The sequence below is a fragment of the Sinocyclocheilus anshuiensis genome, unplaced genomic scaffold, assembly GCF_001515605.1.
Source record: "Sinocyclocheilus anshuiensis isolate Anshui unplaced genomic scaffold, SAMN03320099.WGS_v1.1 scaffold310, whole genome shotgun sequence".
In the NCBI taxonomy this organism is placed as follows: Eukaryota; Metazoa; Chordata; class Actinopteri; order Cypriniformes; family Cyprinidae; genus Sinocyclocheilus; species Sinocyclocheilus anshuiensis.
In genome coordinates this window covers 78,792-97,519 of record NW_015547638.1, presented here as the reverse complement: position 1 = coordinate 97,519, position 18,728 = coordinate 78,792, and the positions used below count along the sequence as shown (strand labels likewise).

The window sequence follows — 18,728 nt, the reverse complement described above, 5'->3', positions numbered from 1 at the left end:
GTGGTCCAGGGTCACACACACACACACACACACATATATATATATATATATATATTATCACATCCAATCAGCATTGCCAACAACAATGAAAATTAGTTTATTTTAGGGCTTCTCTGAATATATATTACTAGTGATGAGTCAAATGTTTTGCTCATATATCTGCCTCAGAGTAAAAGAAAGAAAGAAAGAAAGAATAAATGAGTTTGTATCTCCCAATTATGATGTTATATCTCACAATGTGTTTTTAAATCATGCAATGTGATTTAATTTATTATAATTGCAACATGACATCTCAGAATATGGCTTTGTATGTCGCAACTGTGACTTTGTACAGTATTTTGTCATTGCAAGTTTTTTTCTTTGTAACTGAATTTATTTCTTGAATTTTCCAACTTCATATATATATTTATATATTATTGTTGTTCTTTTTTTGTATTTCTTATTTTATTATTTCTTAGTTTATCTCACAATTATTCTTTTATTATAATTTTACTCAGGGGTGGAAGTAGTTTCCATATGAATCAAAGAATTCAACAATTGTTACTTTTATTTGGAGATGTATTAATCTTTTTATCCCTCCCCTTCCAAACACACATACACACACACACACATAGAAAGAGAGAGAGATTGTGGCAGTTGGTGAACTATATTCTCTCCTGTGTAAAGAAGACTGTTTAATATGCGGCTGTATGAAAATGAGGCCTGGAATACCAGGGGTCTCACAAACACACACCACCCCTTTTCTTAGCTCTGTAATGAAAGATCAGCCCCAGGACTGTCTTTAAGCAGGATTAATGTGGTATTTAATTATCAGGGCTGCAGTGGTTGGTGTCTACAATATAATACATTTTATGTACAACAGGGTTTCATAAAATCACTATCAACTTCACAAACACATCAAAATAATAGAATAAAATTACATTTTAGGAAAGGACTTAGCATGCTTACATTTTGCTGAGTCGTTTTGTGAGATTCATCGGTTATATTTGTGCATGTGCAGTCTCTGCAGAGAGAGTATGTATGTGTGTGATGTATAATTAGGTAAGGTGGCAGAATAAACTAAGCCATCAAAACTTCATTGTTGGAGCTGGATTCTCTCAAATCTGTCTGTTAGCCAGTTTACTAAAAATAGTTCATGTAGGTATGGCACCAAGAATGTATGTGTTTTCTTGTTCACAGCAGAGTGTGTGTGTTTGTGATCGGGTACTAAGAATGTAGGCTAAGGGGTTGAGGGTGGAGTTTGTGGTGGGTGTTTGTTTGCATGTGTTCTGGGGGTGGGGGTCTGCACTGAACTGTAAATCCCCAATGGGTAGAGATTAGTCTCTGTCTCCAGCTTCTCACTCTCTCCCTCTATGGGCACAGTGTGGGACAGGAACAGATCATACCATGAAAACTTGTGGGGATAAAATTAACAGCACGCAGAAGTTAGCAGAGTTCATTCAAGAGAAGGTGGGTGAAACTTTAGCGAGACTGTTATGTGTTTGAATGTCTGAATAACAGTGGCAATATTTTTTCTCTCTCTCATATCATCCCTAGTTATCTCTAGAAGCATATTATTTTACAGTCCTGTTCCGCAAGTACATTAATTACAATAACTGAATAATAACTAGGTTCTAACCCTGAACCTAACTCTAACCATGTAGTTATCGTATATTACCCAGTATTTTCCTAGTTAAGTACACTGTAAGTACACGTAAGTGCACATACTGTAAAATAAAGTGCAACCAAACAGATAGTCTATAAATTCTGAGTGGATGAGCCATGTTTGAAGCCATTGACAATAAATGCACACCTGTGACCCCACATTCTATATCAGGGGTGTCCAAACCTGTTCCTGGATGGCCACTGCCCTGGTGAATGTCCTAGAGCCTTAACTAAACACCCCTGAATCTGCTACTCAAGGTCTTCAGGATTACTAGAAACTTGCACAAAACTGTGTTGGAGCTGGTTGGAGGTAAAATCTGCAGGACATTGGTCCTCCAGGAGCAGGAATAGACACCCTATTCTATATGAATGCACATGGTTACAGTGTTACTTGGCAACTGTAAACATCCTAATGAACTATATTATGTTATTTAATGTAATAACTATAAAAAAATTGTCATTATTAATAATTTATGTGATAATTAGAAATTAACTTTATTATTAGAAATTAATATTATTTAGAAATTAATTTATTAATTTAATCTTTTTTATTTTTTGTATTCCAGAATATATCCATATAATAATAAATATAATTCTTTATCAGTCTTTTATAATGCTGTTGGTTAAATTAATAAATAAGTAAAAAAGGTTAAAAAAAATTACAGTGATTCTACAAAAGGTAAGGGAGGTTCTAGGCAATCCACATGGTAAAGTACAGTATGAGTGGTAGATTAGGGTTGTACATTAAAGTACATTTGCCTTCAAATCTTGTGTAAAGTAAATAGTTTGTAGCATCACCTAAACGACATTGCAGAATGTTTTGTATTAACATGACAGGTCAGCTTACATTTAAAGCATCAAATTTCCCATTCAGTGAGAAAAAATTTTTTCTCTTGGTTTATGCAGATCCATCTGTCACAGTATCTGTATGTGTAGATTGATCGATTGATCGTAGCTTTAATAATGTTTAGCGAACTGTGTATTAATCTTGAGCCATATTTATATGCAAATTCTCTAGTTTAGAAGAGGTGTGTGTGTGTGTGCCTTATGACCTTAGCTGCCCAAGCAAACAGTGAATGAATGTTTGAAAGCCTGAAGGGCTGACGCTTTGACACGAATTACTAAAACAGGATGAGCTCTTTGAACTTTGACTCAATGACACTAAACACAATGTCAGACACAGATCATGTTATTGACATTATGCCATTAAACCATCCTTATCTTTCTGATTACCTAAATACATTTTTTTTATGTTTGTAAGCCCCAATGGTCAGACTTTAGTTTGGGGGACCAAATGTCACTATTAACCAGTGTTCAAATTGTGTCAAAGCTCTTGGGGGGTCCCCCTAACCAGACCCCACCACACCCTTCAATAAATAAATAAAATAAAATAAAATATAAATACGATTAATTTTTTTTGTCTTGTCCTCGTTATCATTGAGAAAACCTCATTCTAAGATAAAAGCTTATTTTACGATGATCAGTGAATTAGGTGTGCCAAACAATCACTAAGCAAAGAAGAATTACATATGTAGCCTAGGAGTGGACAACATTGACGAAAAATTATATCTCGATATTTTCTGGGATTTTATCGATAACGATAATGAGACAATATTTTGCTAAATGTGTTGCGCTGCAGGACTGATGTAGACAGCTGACTCCTAAAGTTTTTGATATTCTTCATATTCTGTGTGATGGTCAGTTCACAGCTGTGACAGAAATTAATCTTTTCCAAAAAGTTTAAAGAGATGTTTTACCCTTATGGGCATTGTTACCTTTATAAAGTAATTTTTTCTAGAGGTGTGCATTATCTTTTGCGTCAAATTCTTATATTTAATCAATAAAGTCAGTTAGAATAATAAGATATTTGGGGCTGTTACCAAACAAATAAAATCATTATCAACAAAATTCATCTTTGCAATGCAGAGGAAACACAAAAGCTGCATCTGAAGTGGCATTTAGATAATTTATATAAATATAAATAATATTTTAATCCTATAACGTTGAATACTGGTATTTGAATTTATAAAAAAAAAATGAAAATATACTTTAAATGTGAAATTAAAACCGCCAGTAGGTGGCAGCAAGTCACTATTAATAAGTGAGTCATTGCTCATTTAAACGGTTGATTCAGTCAGGAACGAAACACCGTCATGTTGCTCAGAGACGCAAAACAGCGCTGTGGCTTTGTTTGGAACCATTTGTTGGCGAAATAGAGCAAAGATAGGCAATATGGTGTCTAAAACAAAGTCTCTTAATATTGACTACTTGAATTTATTGAATTGTTGTATAAAATCAATATCAAATTTGTGATTTTTGCGGGGAAAAAACTGCACTTTTCGTGTGATATTTATTAACTGGCTATATGAAATTATATAAATATATACATTTTCTGCCTCCATATCTTGAATTTTGGGAGCATTCTAAATGCATTTATTAGACTGAATCATGCAGTTAAAGAATGCACTCTTAATTGAGCAGTCAGTCTAGCAGTTAGTATTTAAGCACTCATAACTCCTCTTATAATCAATTAAGCTGTCCATACACGGTATGATAAATGAATCTTTATAAAACGGATAGTTCCGGTCCTTGATTCTGATTGGTTGAGCCAAGTTCGAAGCTGTTGTAAATTACTCTACAAACATACACCTATGTTTATATTTGTGTGTTGCTCTCGCGCGTGCTTAACAACGCCCCTTAGCTGTTATAAATTCACTGTAAACCACGGCTTCTTGAGGCTCATTGCTTTACTTACATCGTACTTACATCTGCACTTTGTTGCTTATGATGAGGGAATTCGCAAATTTTAGTCTGAATCAATCTGAACGCCTCTGATTGGCAACTGCATTCCTAAGCTCAACAGAATCTTGTGTGATTGGTTATAATGAGCAACGCTGTAAAAACGCATAAATATATCATATGTAACATGAGCAAGTCTAAATTTAATACAGCAATCGAAACTATTCATTTAATTTTAATTTTCACTAGTTTCATGTTTCAAGTATTATAGTTTTATTGAAAACCAGGGGACCCCCCAAGTATATTTTTTGGGGTGTTATGGGGGGTCCCTTATGCTTATGGGAGGTCCGGGACCCCCCCAGCCCCCCCTCAATTCGAACACTGCTATTAACTATGACTTTTGCCTCAATAAACTCACATACGTACATACGTAATAAAACAACTATTCACACACTTTATGGACATAATCTGACATGTATTAATATGTTTTGTGAGTGGCCTTATGAACTGATTGTGGGTGGTATTTTACTTGTTGAGCTTCAATGATAAATAATTGATAATTAAATTTTGCCATAGAAAGAATGCAAATGACTCTACTTTTGTTAACACCCCATCTGACTTTCTCTAGCATTTCTGGATAAACAGGACTTTGCCAGAAACTTTGTGTGTGACATTTGTGCTGTGGCTCAGTTCCTATCAGCTCTGAAAGTTCTGTTCAGTTGTTAGAGATCACAGAGAACTGAATGAAAGGGTTATAATGCCCTAGTATCAGAGGCGGTTCAGATGCTGCTTTTGTTTTGTGTAAATGAAAGCATCAGGGCCACCTTCTTCATTGAACACCATGTTTCTGTATTCTTAAGTTCATATTAAACAACATTAATATTAAAAATTATTTCTACAGTTTTATGAAAAACATTATATATCATGCATTTCATGGTACAGTATTTTTGACACTTAAGATACAGTTCATTTTGCAATCCGTAATATATATTTTCTAACTTATTTAATAGATGAAATCAAGTAATGTCCCTCTGCTTATAGTCCTCAGATGGAACGATGGATAAATCCCTCAGTAATGAAGATCATCATGTTATGAGTTCAAAGATGGCAGACAAAATTTGTTTTGAATTATTTTAACTGTTCTTATCATGTTCACCAGTGAGTGTTGTGGAAATGTTTTAGAATCAAATGTGAAAATGATTTCTTATTTCCTGTTTCTCCTGTGGTATATGTTCAGTATGACCCAGAGAATTCAGGCTTCATCAGTACTGAGCGTTTCCGAGACCTGCTTGCGGCTCATGGATCAGAACTGGACCCCCAAAAGCTGGAGGTTCTTCTTGCCCTGGCTGACGGAAATGCTGATGGAAAGATCTGCTACCAGGATTTTGTTAACCTGGTGAGTTCTACAGATGAACTTGAGGTGAGGTTTGTAGAACTTCTGACCCTGAACTAAAAGCCAAAACATGGAATGTTCCATTCCACTTGCATGGGAATGCCATCAAATCTGTGGGAAAATCTGAATGCCACCCACCCTCAATCTCACACCCTCTTCTGCCCTTTTCCCTGTCTCTTTCTCATTCTCTCTCAGTCTTTCTTTCACACATGCAGCAACTCTTCAAAGAGTCTCATTGTTCACCACAGTGGCTGGAGAATAGAGCTATAGTGCTATAAAGCAATGCAGTGAAACTTTGAATCAGATTCTGTGTTTTGATTGGCTGCAGCAGTTCATGTGAAAGTGGGACAGAGAGGAATGAGGAGCATGCATTTGGGGTCTCTACACTCCCTTTGTTCCTGTACAGCTCTCATTCATTGTCCACTATAACAATATGAGAACAGAGATACTGGGGAAAGACAGATTGTAATAACTAGTGGTGGATGAAATTTTTATTTTAAGGGATGAGAAAAAAAACAGTAGAAAGGAGATGCAAGAGGGAGACTGGGAGGGATGTAAAATTCTATATACGTGCATTAATAGCCATGTTTCACCATTATGTTTGTTCACTGTGATGGAAAGCAATTAAAGTGTGGCAGCACCACTCCATTATGTCATTTTCTGAGAATTCTTTCTTTTCTTCAGCCTTACAGTCTTTTAGCTGGCTGTACCATGGTGCCCCAACAGTAGAGAATATGATTTGTGTGTGTACTCTCTAAATACCATATTGTTTGACTTTTCCTTGTGTGGTTTCCATGGAAACAGCCAACACAAAAATCTTCAACAAATCATTATGCCACAGAAAAGTGCATCCCAGGGAACACTTAATGTCTGTTTGTTTTTGTGGAGAATGTGTAAAGTGAGTATCAGGTGTGTGTATAAAGAGTTATGGCACACAGACTGTAACTGTTAATGTGAGATCTTTTAATAAAGCTGATGTGTAACAGTAGGAGGAAATTATAAAGTTTGTTGTTTGTGAGGTTGAAGTAAGCAGCACAAGTCAAAAACATTTTCTTTCATATCATGATAAATATACGGTTATGTTTCCATATTCAGTGAGTTAATCAAGTATTCACTAACAAAAAAGTCTGGTAACACTTTTCATGTGGTTATTGTTAAGAATATAGATTAGGCATCATGAATAAAAAAATAACAAACAAAAATTTGACAGCATTCAGTGTTTATTAATGTTATTGGTTAATGTTTGCACTATGCATTTTTAACATTTCCAAATGTATACATTAACAATAGTTAATGTATTACAACATTAATTATTAATGAACAACAGCATATGGATAAATTAATATGAACTTAAATCGATAAATGTTTATTAATGTTCATTATTGTAAAGCATTACCAAATGTACCTTTGTGCTTTTTTAGACAAACCATGGTATTCTTTTAAAGTATATTGGAATATCATGTAAATACCTGCTAATTATTCATTAATATATAGTATATATGAAACTGAACTGAACTAGATGACGACATCACTGAATCAATGATGAACTTTAACTGAAAAAAATGACTGTTTACTATTGTCCTTTTGCATTATCAACACACCCTTTTTCATTCTAATATGTGACCCTGGACCACAAAGCCAGTCATGTCGCACGGACGGGTATATTTGTAGCAATAGCCAACAAAATTCGTCATAATTATAGATTTTTCTTTTATGCCAAAAATCATTAGGATATTAAGTAAAGATCATGTTCCATGAAGATATTTTGTAAATTTCCTACCATAAATATATTAAAACTTAATTTTTGATTAGTAATATGCATTGCTAAGAACTTCATTTGGACAACTTTAAAGGCGATTTTCTCAATATTTTGATTTTATGCACCCTCAGATTCCAGATTTTCAATCTTGCCAAATGTTGTCCTATCCTAACAAACCATACATCAACAGAAAGCTTTTTTATTCAGCTTTCAGGTGATATATAAATCTCAATTTCAAAAAATTGACACTTATGGCTGGTTTTGTGTTCCATGGTCACATATGCTGATTTGTGTAACATTTAACATTATTACAAGTAACATTTCTTATTATCACACCTGAAAACGATAGTGCTGCTTACATTTTTTGAGGAAACCATGATGCATTTTTTTTTCTGATGATTCTTTGATGAACTGAAAATTTCAAAAGAACAGAATTTAAGCTGAAAGACTTGACTGTCACCTTTGATCAGTTTAATGAATCCTAGCTGAATTAAAGTATTATTTAATCCTTAATTTTTAAATTATAATCTATATCAAATCTGGTCAGTGTGTGTACTTATTTTGTTTTGTGTGTCCATGTGTATATCTATATCAAACAAATGTAACATAAGTTGAAACAGCTTGCAGATGGCTGTGTGTACATATTCCTCTACAGAATATCATTTGAGGTGAGCTGTTATCCAGACGGGGGGCTGCGTTCATTATTTTCTGGCTTTAGTTTTTCACAAAGTTGGCTTCTTTACTGTATTTAACTGAGTAAATAGTCTTTAGCTTTACCGTGTGAATCGTGAAAATACAAGCTTTGTAGGTCAGCTTAGTCATGTTTTAAACTATTTCATTTGGTCCCAATGTGATGGCAAAGGCAACATCTTTAGGGGCTTTCCAACTAAATTTCTTCATCCTTCTCAGGGCCTCTTCCACAACTTACATAATGCATGACCTGTATTCCTGGCATGGGATAAAAGAACATTCCAGGTTTTTGAGGAGGGCTTTTTGCCTCAGCAGTGAAAAGCTTGTTTGAACAGCATTGTGTCATACGCACAAACACACACGCACACACGCAATAACTTACACACTGTTTGTTACACAGCTGCTCTGAGACTTGGAGATGAGTGTGGAATCTTTAATTGGTTGCTAAGTGACAACAGTGGCATTCTGTCTGTGGCAGAGAAGGGGTGGGCATGGGATGTGTGATAGGGTGCACTGTCAAAGACAGAAAGACAGCTCATAGACCAATAACATCAGGGATATTTCCCAAAAAAGCCCAGGTGGTGAATTAGTCTAGTCACAGATTCTGAATGAGAAAAAACATACATAAATATTATTAAGGATTACAGTAAATGCTCTCACGGATACATATACAAGTTTGTGCCTGCCTGTATATAAAAACTTGATTGACTTTGTTACTGTTACATGATCATTTGCATATTTACAAGAAAAGTGCTGATAAACATGACTGGTCAGTTTGTGTCATGTTTTCTTTCTTTTTTTTTCAGATGAGCAACAAGCGCTCAAACAGTTTCCGTCGAGCGATCCTGCAGGGGAGTCGGCAGCTCAGGAATTCTGCGCTGAGAGAGGAAGTGGGCTTGGGTCTTTCTCGGAGACTTGTGCGTCATGTTGCCTATGAGACTTTGCCAAGAGAGGTGGACCGCAAGTGGTACTTTGACAGTTACACCTACTGTCCACCACCATGGCTTATGCTGGCCATCACTATAGCAGAGGTAAGAATAAACTTTACTATTGAAGATTATTAAAAGAAAAAAAATATTTTCTACTGATTCTATAAAACTAGAAATGAGTTGGGGTTTTTTTTACCTCAAAACAGAACAGCAGATATGCTTCCACTTTATAGTAGGTGACTTTAACTACTATGTAGGCTACTTATGTTAAAAAATAGTGTAGTCTACTTATTGTGTCCATGTTGGATTGTAAAGCACTTTCGCTGTTGAGGTGGGATAAGGGTAAAGTCAGAGACAGGTTTGGTTTAAAGGTGGTTTAAGGGGTATGGGTTGTTACTGTAATTACACATGTAAACACAGAAATTAAGTACATATGTAAAACAATGTAAAAACACAACCGAGAGACTGTATCAAGTGGTTTACTTTATTTACATGTTAGTACATGTAGTTTAAAACATGTAATACTGTATAAAGTGGGTCCATTACTGCTGTTCTAAATAGATTAGTCACTAGAGAGCACACTATAGTCAGATGCATGTGCTTGAACTCTCCTTTAAAATGAATTAACAAATAATGCATTTGAGAGTCATTAAATTGAAAATCTTCCTCCAGTTCTAGCAGAAATGCAAGTGATATGTAAATATTTATACGAGGCCCCACTTTTCAGTAGGAGATCATATGAATCAAAGCTCAACAGATTCTAGTAAGCTGCCTCAATGCCTACATGTACAGCTACTGAAGCTGCAGATTGTGGGGAAGACTGTGGGAGTACCCAGAGAGAAATACACAGGAGAGCATGCAAGCTCTAAATTAAAAGGCCTTCCAGCTCAACCAAGACCTGAACCGGGGAAGCCTTGGTGTGAGGTGACAGTGGTATCCACTGAGTCCAACTCACTGTACCCCCTGCATGGGTGGCTTGACTAGCAATTAATTTTCATAAGGTTTGGCATGAGCATGTTGATAAGCTATAAAGCTAATGCTCTAATAATCATAAAATACAAACTTTGGGTAAAATAATAAATGTTTAATTACAATAATTATTTTTTATTAATTAGTAGTAAATGAAATGTTTATTAATATTGAACATTAACATTTTTCTTACCATCTCCACTGTGCTAATTGCTTTAATACATAATATACAAAACAGCAAATTGGAATGATTCTTGAAGAACTTGATAGCATATTAAAGTGGTAAAAGGTTTTAAATTGTTTTTAAATTGATTTAAATTGTAATATTTCACAGTGTTACCGTTTTTGCTGTATTTTTCATCAAATACATGTAGCCTTGGTGAGCATAAGGGACTATTTTCAACAATATTGAAAACGCTTACCATTTAGAACAGCCATTGTGTGAAGAGTGCCCTAAAAATGCTTCCTCTGTAGGCGGCCCACTATGTTTTGAAGGACAGCACAAGTGTCACATTAGTAACAGGCTCTTGCTTTCCACATTGTCCTCAGGTTGTTGTCTTTATGTATTACGGATTCCAACTTAACCGCTGGGTTCTGCAAGTCTCATCACCATACTTCCTGAAGGGCCCATTGCCATACCACCCGCAGCTCAGAGCTCAGGCCTGGCGCTACCTTAGCTACATCTTCATGCACGCAGGGTGAGTTACACACTAGTTATATTATTACGAAATAACTCATATGTGAATATAATTATATTAGTGCATGAACATAAAATATTTATTTGATTTCAAATTATTTTAATGTTAAATGAAGATTAGCTTAAACTTCCTTTGAAGAAAAATAGTCCATTACAATCATCCTGGCAGCAATATTAAAATATTAATTTCTATACAAGACTTGAATTGAAATCCAAGTTACTTTTGTACTAGCTAGCTAACATACAGTAATCATGAGATCTCTTATGATCTCTTGGCCAAAGTTAAACCTGTCCAGAGCATGGTAGTTGTTGCATGTATTGTACTGTAAGTCACCATAAACACCACCTAAAACCATTCATCTTCTTGAAACTGAAAAAAAGCAGAATTTGCTCAAACTAAACTCAAACTACTTTCTACATTTTCTAGTTAATGCTTTTGAGATACTGTAATAATTGGTATGAAAAGAGAAAGAGATTTCTAAGTGATATGAGATAAACAGCTGGTGTGTTACAGTTTAGTTGTCATTGCACAAAAATAGTTGACAGCTCAATGCTACAACTGACAAATCTGAATACAGAGAGCTGTAATTAAGCAGGAATAAAAACCTTTCTCAGGTGCATATCAGGCGTTCATGGTACTTAACAAATACATTCCCCTTATCCCTGTTGTAATTTAAAGATGTATTTGTATCTCAAATCATCCAAAAGTATTGCAGCCTCAAAATGTGGCTCACTGCTGCTAATTCATGCCATTTTTAGATACAGTTTTGATTAACTGTTTCTTTTCTGGCATTTTAAAATGCTTACACCCTCAATGCAACATTTTCAGGCACAAAAAATGCTATTAAACCACATTTCAAAAAGCTTTTTTTGAAGGCCTGTGTCCCAGGTTGATAGAGGGCTTGAACCCCTGTGATGTGCCTGATGTGCTGTGATCTGTGGGGTTTAATGTTTTATATTACACTCATCTACAGAGTAATCTCCCCATTAACCCAAGCTAGTGATCCGCTCTGTCTGCTGCACCAACAGAATCCCAATAGGAGAACACACAGACACAGGCTTTTCAAAAGTCACTCTCTAACTTGGTTTCATCAGCAGCAGTGGGTAGGACATGACTCATTCTGAGATGGTGTCACAGAATTGCAGCATTAAACACCACATGATATCATCCACATGATCTTAGATGATCAGCAGTTGTATCAAACATAATTTTGTTTGGAACAGAAACAGAAATGTTCTATTTGCATTGTCCACTAACCTTTTTATTTTGCCTTTCTATGGCCCTTCACATGATTCTGCTTGTAATCTGATGGGTAAAGGCCATTTTAAAGGTCAATGCCAGAAGAAAACTGGTACTTACTGTACGTGCGTTGTTTTTGGTTATTATCCTGTCCTTGAAAGTTTTGAGATTCTTTTAATATATCTCACCACACAAAAGATTGCTGGGACAATTTTTATTCCACAACATGCTAATGCTATTCCTTATAAAACATTTATTTTAATATTTAAACTATACACTGGATCACATCTTTAAACTTTTTAAATGTTCTTTCCTTCACAAATGTATATTTATATCTTTTTTATGAGAGGCAAATTTGTGTTTACTGGAGGAGCAAAGCAAGAGTGTTGTTGCTCTGATCTCATGTGGTAATATGATTACGATCAGTTCAATAAACAAGAAGTTAATACCAAGACACAGTGTTGCCACTTACTTTCTCAGCTAACAATAGTTCTAATAGTTCTAAACAAAGCCACAGCAGAATTATTTGTCACACGTCTTTATTAAAGTACAGTACAGTATGTACATGCAGTATCATTTGTATGTGATTGTATGTATGCATACTATTTTCATGAAAAATGTGTGAAATGTGTTCTTGCTTTACCAGATAAAAATTTCCATCATATTTCAATCTTTTCATGGCAGTGATTTAATTATCTTTTATTCTGGAAACTGTGGGTTTTGTTGAAGCAGAGATCAGTTTCAGATCAGACCACTAGCCATTCATAATTCAAGATCATTCATGCAGATTGTCCTGATAAGTAATTGAGTTACTTTTATATGCTGTTTCTGGGGACATGAACTGTCTTTTGTTGTGAAAGATGGACAGTGCTTGTACTGAAGATTGGGTAACATATTCAGAGATGTTCACATTCAGTTCAGATATTGTATTAAAGGCTCTTTATCTTCAGTTTCATTTCTTTGTTTCTTTTGTCTGTCAGGCTGATGTCTTCATCATCATCCTGATTGAATAAGCTGTTTGTCAGCGATTCTTTCTTTTAGCTCTGTATGATCATCCTACACCATGACTTAAGTTATATGCCCCAGTTATCTGAAGCTTAGTGAATTTCAGGTCCTTGTTCTATGAGGATAATTATTCTGACCTTGTCCTGCTTCTTATTATTTTAGATCTGGGTCCAGATTTTGCCCCACTGGGCTTCTATCGGATCTGTTTGGCAATGTTGAGGAGAGCCAAGTATGTGACATGAGGAACATTACCTCTAGTGTTTTCTGTCACCAAGATATGTCACTATGCTGATGTAGATGTGAAGGACTTCGAGTGTAACTGTTTTCCACGTGCAGTACTGAAAGTCAAAGAATTAGAGCAGCTGGTGAAGTGAACAGGGCTTTAGAAAAAAAGCTGGACTAAACAAAGTTGGAACAGGGGTGGAATTGGGAAATGACTCATGCCAGAATCAGGCCACTTGTGTGTCAGAGCACACCCACTACAGGCCTCATCTCTGACACATTACTCTTTTCTGACATGTATTTGAAAATGTTATGTAAGATCACAGCAACAGCATTTTCAGTTCTTCCATAAATTAAGGTTTATTGAAAGAGGAGCTTGTAAGGAAACAAAAATGAAAAACTGTTCTCTGCTAATTAAACCTAATAGCGTCAGTTAAAGTTACCTATTGACTGTTTAAATAACCAGATATTCTTGAGTTCACCACTGGCATCTGGAGGTTGATAAGGGCAGGTGGTGGTACAGTAATCATATTAATTTTTGCTCTAATGATCTGTGATCAATTAGAGAATAATCAAGGAAAAAGTCCATGCAACCTTCAAAAAGTGTATGAAGATATTGTGAAAGTAATCCAAATAGAGCGATTTAATCCAAGTCTTCTGAAAAGATATGATTACGTTATATGATAAACAGATTTAATTGAGGCTTTTATTCATGTATAAACATTAATGAGTGCAAATACATAGATACATACAGCACATCAAATATGGTAAACAGAAGGAGGTTTTTATGGGAGTGCACCAAATTGTAAAATCTAGCAACTTCTGAAAATAACTAAATATACAGACACTCTAATCTAATCTAATCTGGGGAAAAAATATTAATCCCTTTCTCAGGGACATCTGTAATTGTGCTAGTGCTGATTTATATGTTTCAGAATTGAACACCTGGGTCTAAATATGGCCATGCAACTTTTGGTGGGTGTGCCATTAGAGATGGTCCACGGAGCTTTGAGAATCGGCCTGGTGTATGTGTGTGGCGTACTGGCAGGTGAGTCAAACTCAGCATATATTTTAGGTTTTCTGTTTGTGATGAGAAAGTGTGTTTTTTTTTAGTGCAAGCTCCTTGAAGTGCCCCTGTTATGCTCTTTTGGATATTACCTTTCATGTAGTGTGTAATATAGCTGTTTGTGAATGTAAAAGGTCTGCAAAATTTCAAAGAGCAACGTGCACAACAATTGGAGTTATTGTCTCCCAGAAGAAATCACCAATACTGAACTGTCTGAAATGTGTCATCAGTAATTCCAAACCTTAATTCCTGCATAAACAGGAAAGGTTACATAGGTTACAAATTTGCATAATTCCTACCTATAGTCTTCTTTGGCTGCCTGTGAACAATGTGTACTTTGACCCGCCCTCAAAAATTGTAGCTGTAGCCTGGAAGAGTTTGGTTTGTGTTGTCGTCATATCTAGAAGATGCTGTTCTCTGCACTGCGAAAGTAAAAATCACTTTGCATGTACTCCCAAAGGATGAGGATGTGAATAGTCAGTGGTTGCAATTCATTTTTACAGTGACACCACAGCAGTATAACTCCAACCTTTTGTGGTGTCCCTGTCATTTTACTGACGACTGCTTCTCAAATCTTGCTGAGTTCAACATGGGATTTGCAAAATGCTTATTCACAAGCAGTACCCACTTTATTTGTCTTGCGCCGCTGGGTCACAACCTGTATAAATGATTAATCATTTATGTGCATATTTTCTACCGAGTATTCAAAACATGTAGTTTGTTTTATATGTGTACACCCAGTGCACAGCTGTCACCTTCTGCCAACTCAAATTATTGTCTTGAAATACTGTGGGCCCACTATTACCTAAAATTGTGTTGATTAATGCAGACTGTCTTATTCTTACTACTTTGAGTAGTGATACAGTGTGGAGCAAGATTTTGATACTGTTTATATCAGTGTTTCTCAACCCTGGTCCTGGGCGTCCCCCAACACTGCACATTTTGTGTGTCTCCCTAATCAAACACACCCATTTCAGGTCCTGGAGTTTCTTCTAATGAGCTCATGAGTTGAATCAGGTGTGTTTGATTAGGGAGACACACATCAGTGTTTCTCAACCCTGGTCCTGGGCGGCCCCCAACACTGCACATTTTGTGTGTCTGCCTAATCAAACACACCTGATTCAACTCATTAGCTCATTAAAAGAAACTCCAGGACCTGAAATGGGTGTGTCAGATAAGGGAGACATACAAAATGTGCAGTGTTGGGGGTGCCCAGGACCAGGGTTGAGAAACACTGGTTTATATCAATGTGTATACAACAGCTGAGAAAGCCTGCTGAGCTGGCATTCAGATATGGTAAAGGGAGTTTAATTTCCGACATGCACTGTTAGCAGTAGACCAATCACAACAGACTGGGCCATCTGACTAGTCAGAGCAGAATAAGTGCTTGGAAAGGACTGGTTTAGAGAGACCGGATCCTTAAACAAGCCATTTCAGAGAAAGAGCTAATGCTGCATTGTATATTATGAGAAAATTGAAGTGTTCTTGCACCTTGAATGCATTTAAACCTCCAAAACAAAATTAGGAACTTTAAAAAGGACATTCTTTAGTCATGGGAACATGGGAAAATGTATTGCTCTTTTAACTTAGAACTGAAATTTTTCAAAATGCATTTTCAAAAGTTTTTTTGCTAAGCATTACTTACATTACTTGTCTGTCCAGATCACATTTTTCCAGAACTCCTGTTCTACTTGTGTTGGATTGCAAACATCCATTTTGTCTTGCTGTTCTTTTTTGAAAGCAGAGGCTTCTTCCTTGCTGACCTCACATGCAGATTTGTGCACCCTTTTTTAAATGATTGTTCTGGAGCAACTTCACAAAATCAATAGTTATTTGGATGTAGGACTTGTTCAGCCAACACAGATTTGTCACTTCTACTTGTAAGACTGACTGAGCACAAATTAAAGGGGTCATGAACTGTGTTTTTTTATTTTGTACTGTTCTCTGAGATCCACTTATAATGTTATCAAGAATTTTACATAAAAAAACATCAATTTAGAAGTAATAGGATATTTTCGGTCCTGTTTTTGACCCCCCTCATCAGATTGCTCTGTTTGAATAGGCGTGGCGGATTGTAGACTATGACTAGCTAATAGCTGTGTATGTTTGACAGCCTACATCCTTCACAGATGGACACTGTTGTGATTTAGGTTAAAACCGCATAAATACTCGTATCAAATGATCTGTTTAACAGACAAATCAATAGTGATCACGTAATAAAAACAGTTACTCGAACTTGTGTGTTGCGACATAACTGTCGGATCTAATATAGTTGGCACATCATCATCTTTTCGTTTCAATCTTTCTGAAAATCCCCCATCTGAATTGTACCTTGTTTGTAAACTAATCCTTGGTAAAATGAAGTGAACAAAAGACCAAGTTCTTACTAACGCGGTCTGGAACTTCATTAAAAATAAAGTTCATCCACTCTTTCCTAATATTGGGATCAGAAGGAAGGCAATGCAAAGATTCCACATGATCCACAACTTGGCACTGCACAGCGTCTTGTTGTCTTCGGAGCCATCATTATAGTTTGGTTTCTGTGCAGACCTGCACATTTGCCTCTCTTGAAAATATTACATGCGCAAATCATTGGGCGGAACTAAACGGGCAGCGATGTAGAGGCAGGTGTTTATCTTCTTCTGCGGAGGCAGTGCTTATCCACACTATTGCATCACAGAGTAGATCCCCTGATATCATCCTAGGGTTCTTTGAGACTTTCTGAAGCATCTTGTGCTCTGCTCTTGAGGTGAGTTTGGTGAAGTGGTCCAGCCTGGACAGATTACCAGTGGTCTGAAACCTTCTCCATTTGTAGGTTATTTCAGATACATTGGAATAGAGGATTTAAAGAAGTTAGAAATGGCTATAAGGGTGCTTCTCAAATGGAAGACCACATCCATTTTGGGCTGCATATCTAGGCTGCCACGTCATCAAGCTTTGTCAAAGGATGTCTCAATTTTAAGAATCCTTAGAAGACAGTATGCATTTCATGTCCTTTATTGAGCCTGTTTTGAAGGATGCATCTGGTGCATCCTTCACGTCCTTCAATCGCCTACAATCCTTTGCATAGATTCCATCCAATTCATGAAAAATTAATTTGCTGAAAATAAATCAAGACTGAGCTTGTTCAATTTCATTATGTTATGTAAGAAAAATGTTTTTTGAGATGAATGCAATATGTTTTCTTTCGTGTTGTAAATGAATCACATAATGCTAAACTGTGCGTTAGTAAAGCACTGGGAGGCCACAGACCGTTGTCATTACCTGTACTGCATTAATACAGTAAGTTAATATAAGTAAAGTGTTCTTCAAATTATCATTTGAATAGTATTTTCGTTCTGTAACCAGGGAGGCAGAAACATATATGGCCATGCACTTACTAGACCATCTCATTCTAGCGTTTGATGCTTAGAAGGACTCTAGTCTTGAAGCATCAGAAGGACTGGTCTAGGAAGGACACATCCTCACTAGAATGCAGCCTTCCCTTTGAGAAATACCCTTCATCCCTTTCCAGACTCCTAATACTCAACAGCCTTCATTCAAGGGTTCAGGCAGCTCTTCTGATCATGACATGACACTTATGACTTAACCAGACTAGTTTATTGAGGTCACATTTATCTTTATTGTTGTTCTATTAATTTACCCTTCTTCCTACAAATTGCTGTTAATTCATCTAATTGTTGGGCATTAGATTAAGTGACGCATGTGCAAACTTTTTATACACATATTTAACCGTACAAATCATTACAAAATGTATATTCCAATAGTCATCAATTATATAGATTTTATACATTGTCATTGGTAATATGTCAATTTTGATTAGATGTGGTACTCCAACCACTATAATTTTGTGTAATTTACTTACAAATGAAGTTGAAATTCTAAAAACTCATAAAATCAAGTCAAAATCCTGGAAATTATTCAAATGAGTCAACGGATGGAAGCAAACATGTTGGTATAGCATAATGATTATATAATTATTTCCATGTCTAGCCATGTGCTTTCAGACTTGTGAAGATTAACAAATGGAAAGCTGATTAAACGCAACAAACACTCTGAGCTTTTCCAACATTAGAAAACCTCACACAACAGTCTGCAACCCCTGCTGAGAGGAACAAAAACAACAAAAAACAAACAAACTGGAGAATGCAAGAAAAACAGAGATGAAGAGGCATGAGGAGTGAAAGTGAGAATGATGCAGAGCAAAGGAGAGAAGAAAGGAGGGGGGAAGTTCACCTGCATTTTCCATCAGCTGTGGGGTTTGATTTGAAGTGGAAATGTAATTTCATTCTCCCTGATGACATTAGCAGCTAATATCGGTGTGTGTGTGTGTGTGTGTGTGTGTGTGTGTGTGTGTGTGTGTGTGTGTGTGCGC

The 18,728-nt window shown here is 36.1% G+C and overlaps 1 protein-coding gene across 2 annotated transcripts in view; it reads left to right on the top strand.

Moving 5' to 3' along the window:
* LOC107701837 (rhomboid-related protein 3-like) overlaps positions 1-18,728 on the top strand; it is an 82,645-nt gene that overhangs the window by 45,104 nt on the left and 18,813 nt on the right. The window contains exons 1-5 of one of the 2 annotated variants that reach the window (XM_016503969.1): positions 1,372-1,449; positions 5,621-5,779; positions 9,032-9,256; positions 10,673-10,821; positions 14,223-14,335. In XM_016503969.1, coding sequence (XP_016359455.1) covers positions 1,387-1,449; positions 5,621-5,779; positions 9,032-9,256; positions 10,673-10,821; positions 14,223-14,335 — 709 coding nt within the window. In that variant the 5' untranslated portion in view covers positions 1,372-1,386. Of the gene's footprint in view, positions 1-1,371; positions 1,450-5,620; positions 5,780-9,031; positions 9,257-10,672; positions 10,822-14,222; positions 14,336-18,728 lie in introns of those variants that run through there. The other variant, XM_016503968.1, reaches the window with a different exon arrangement.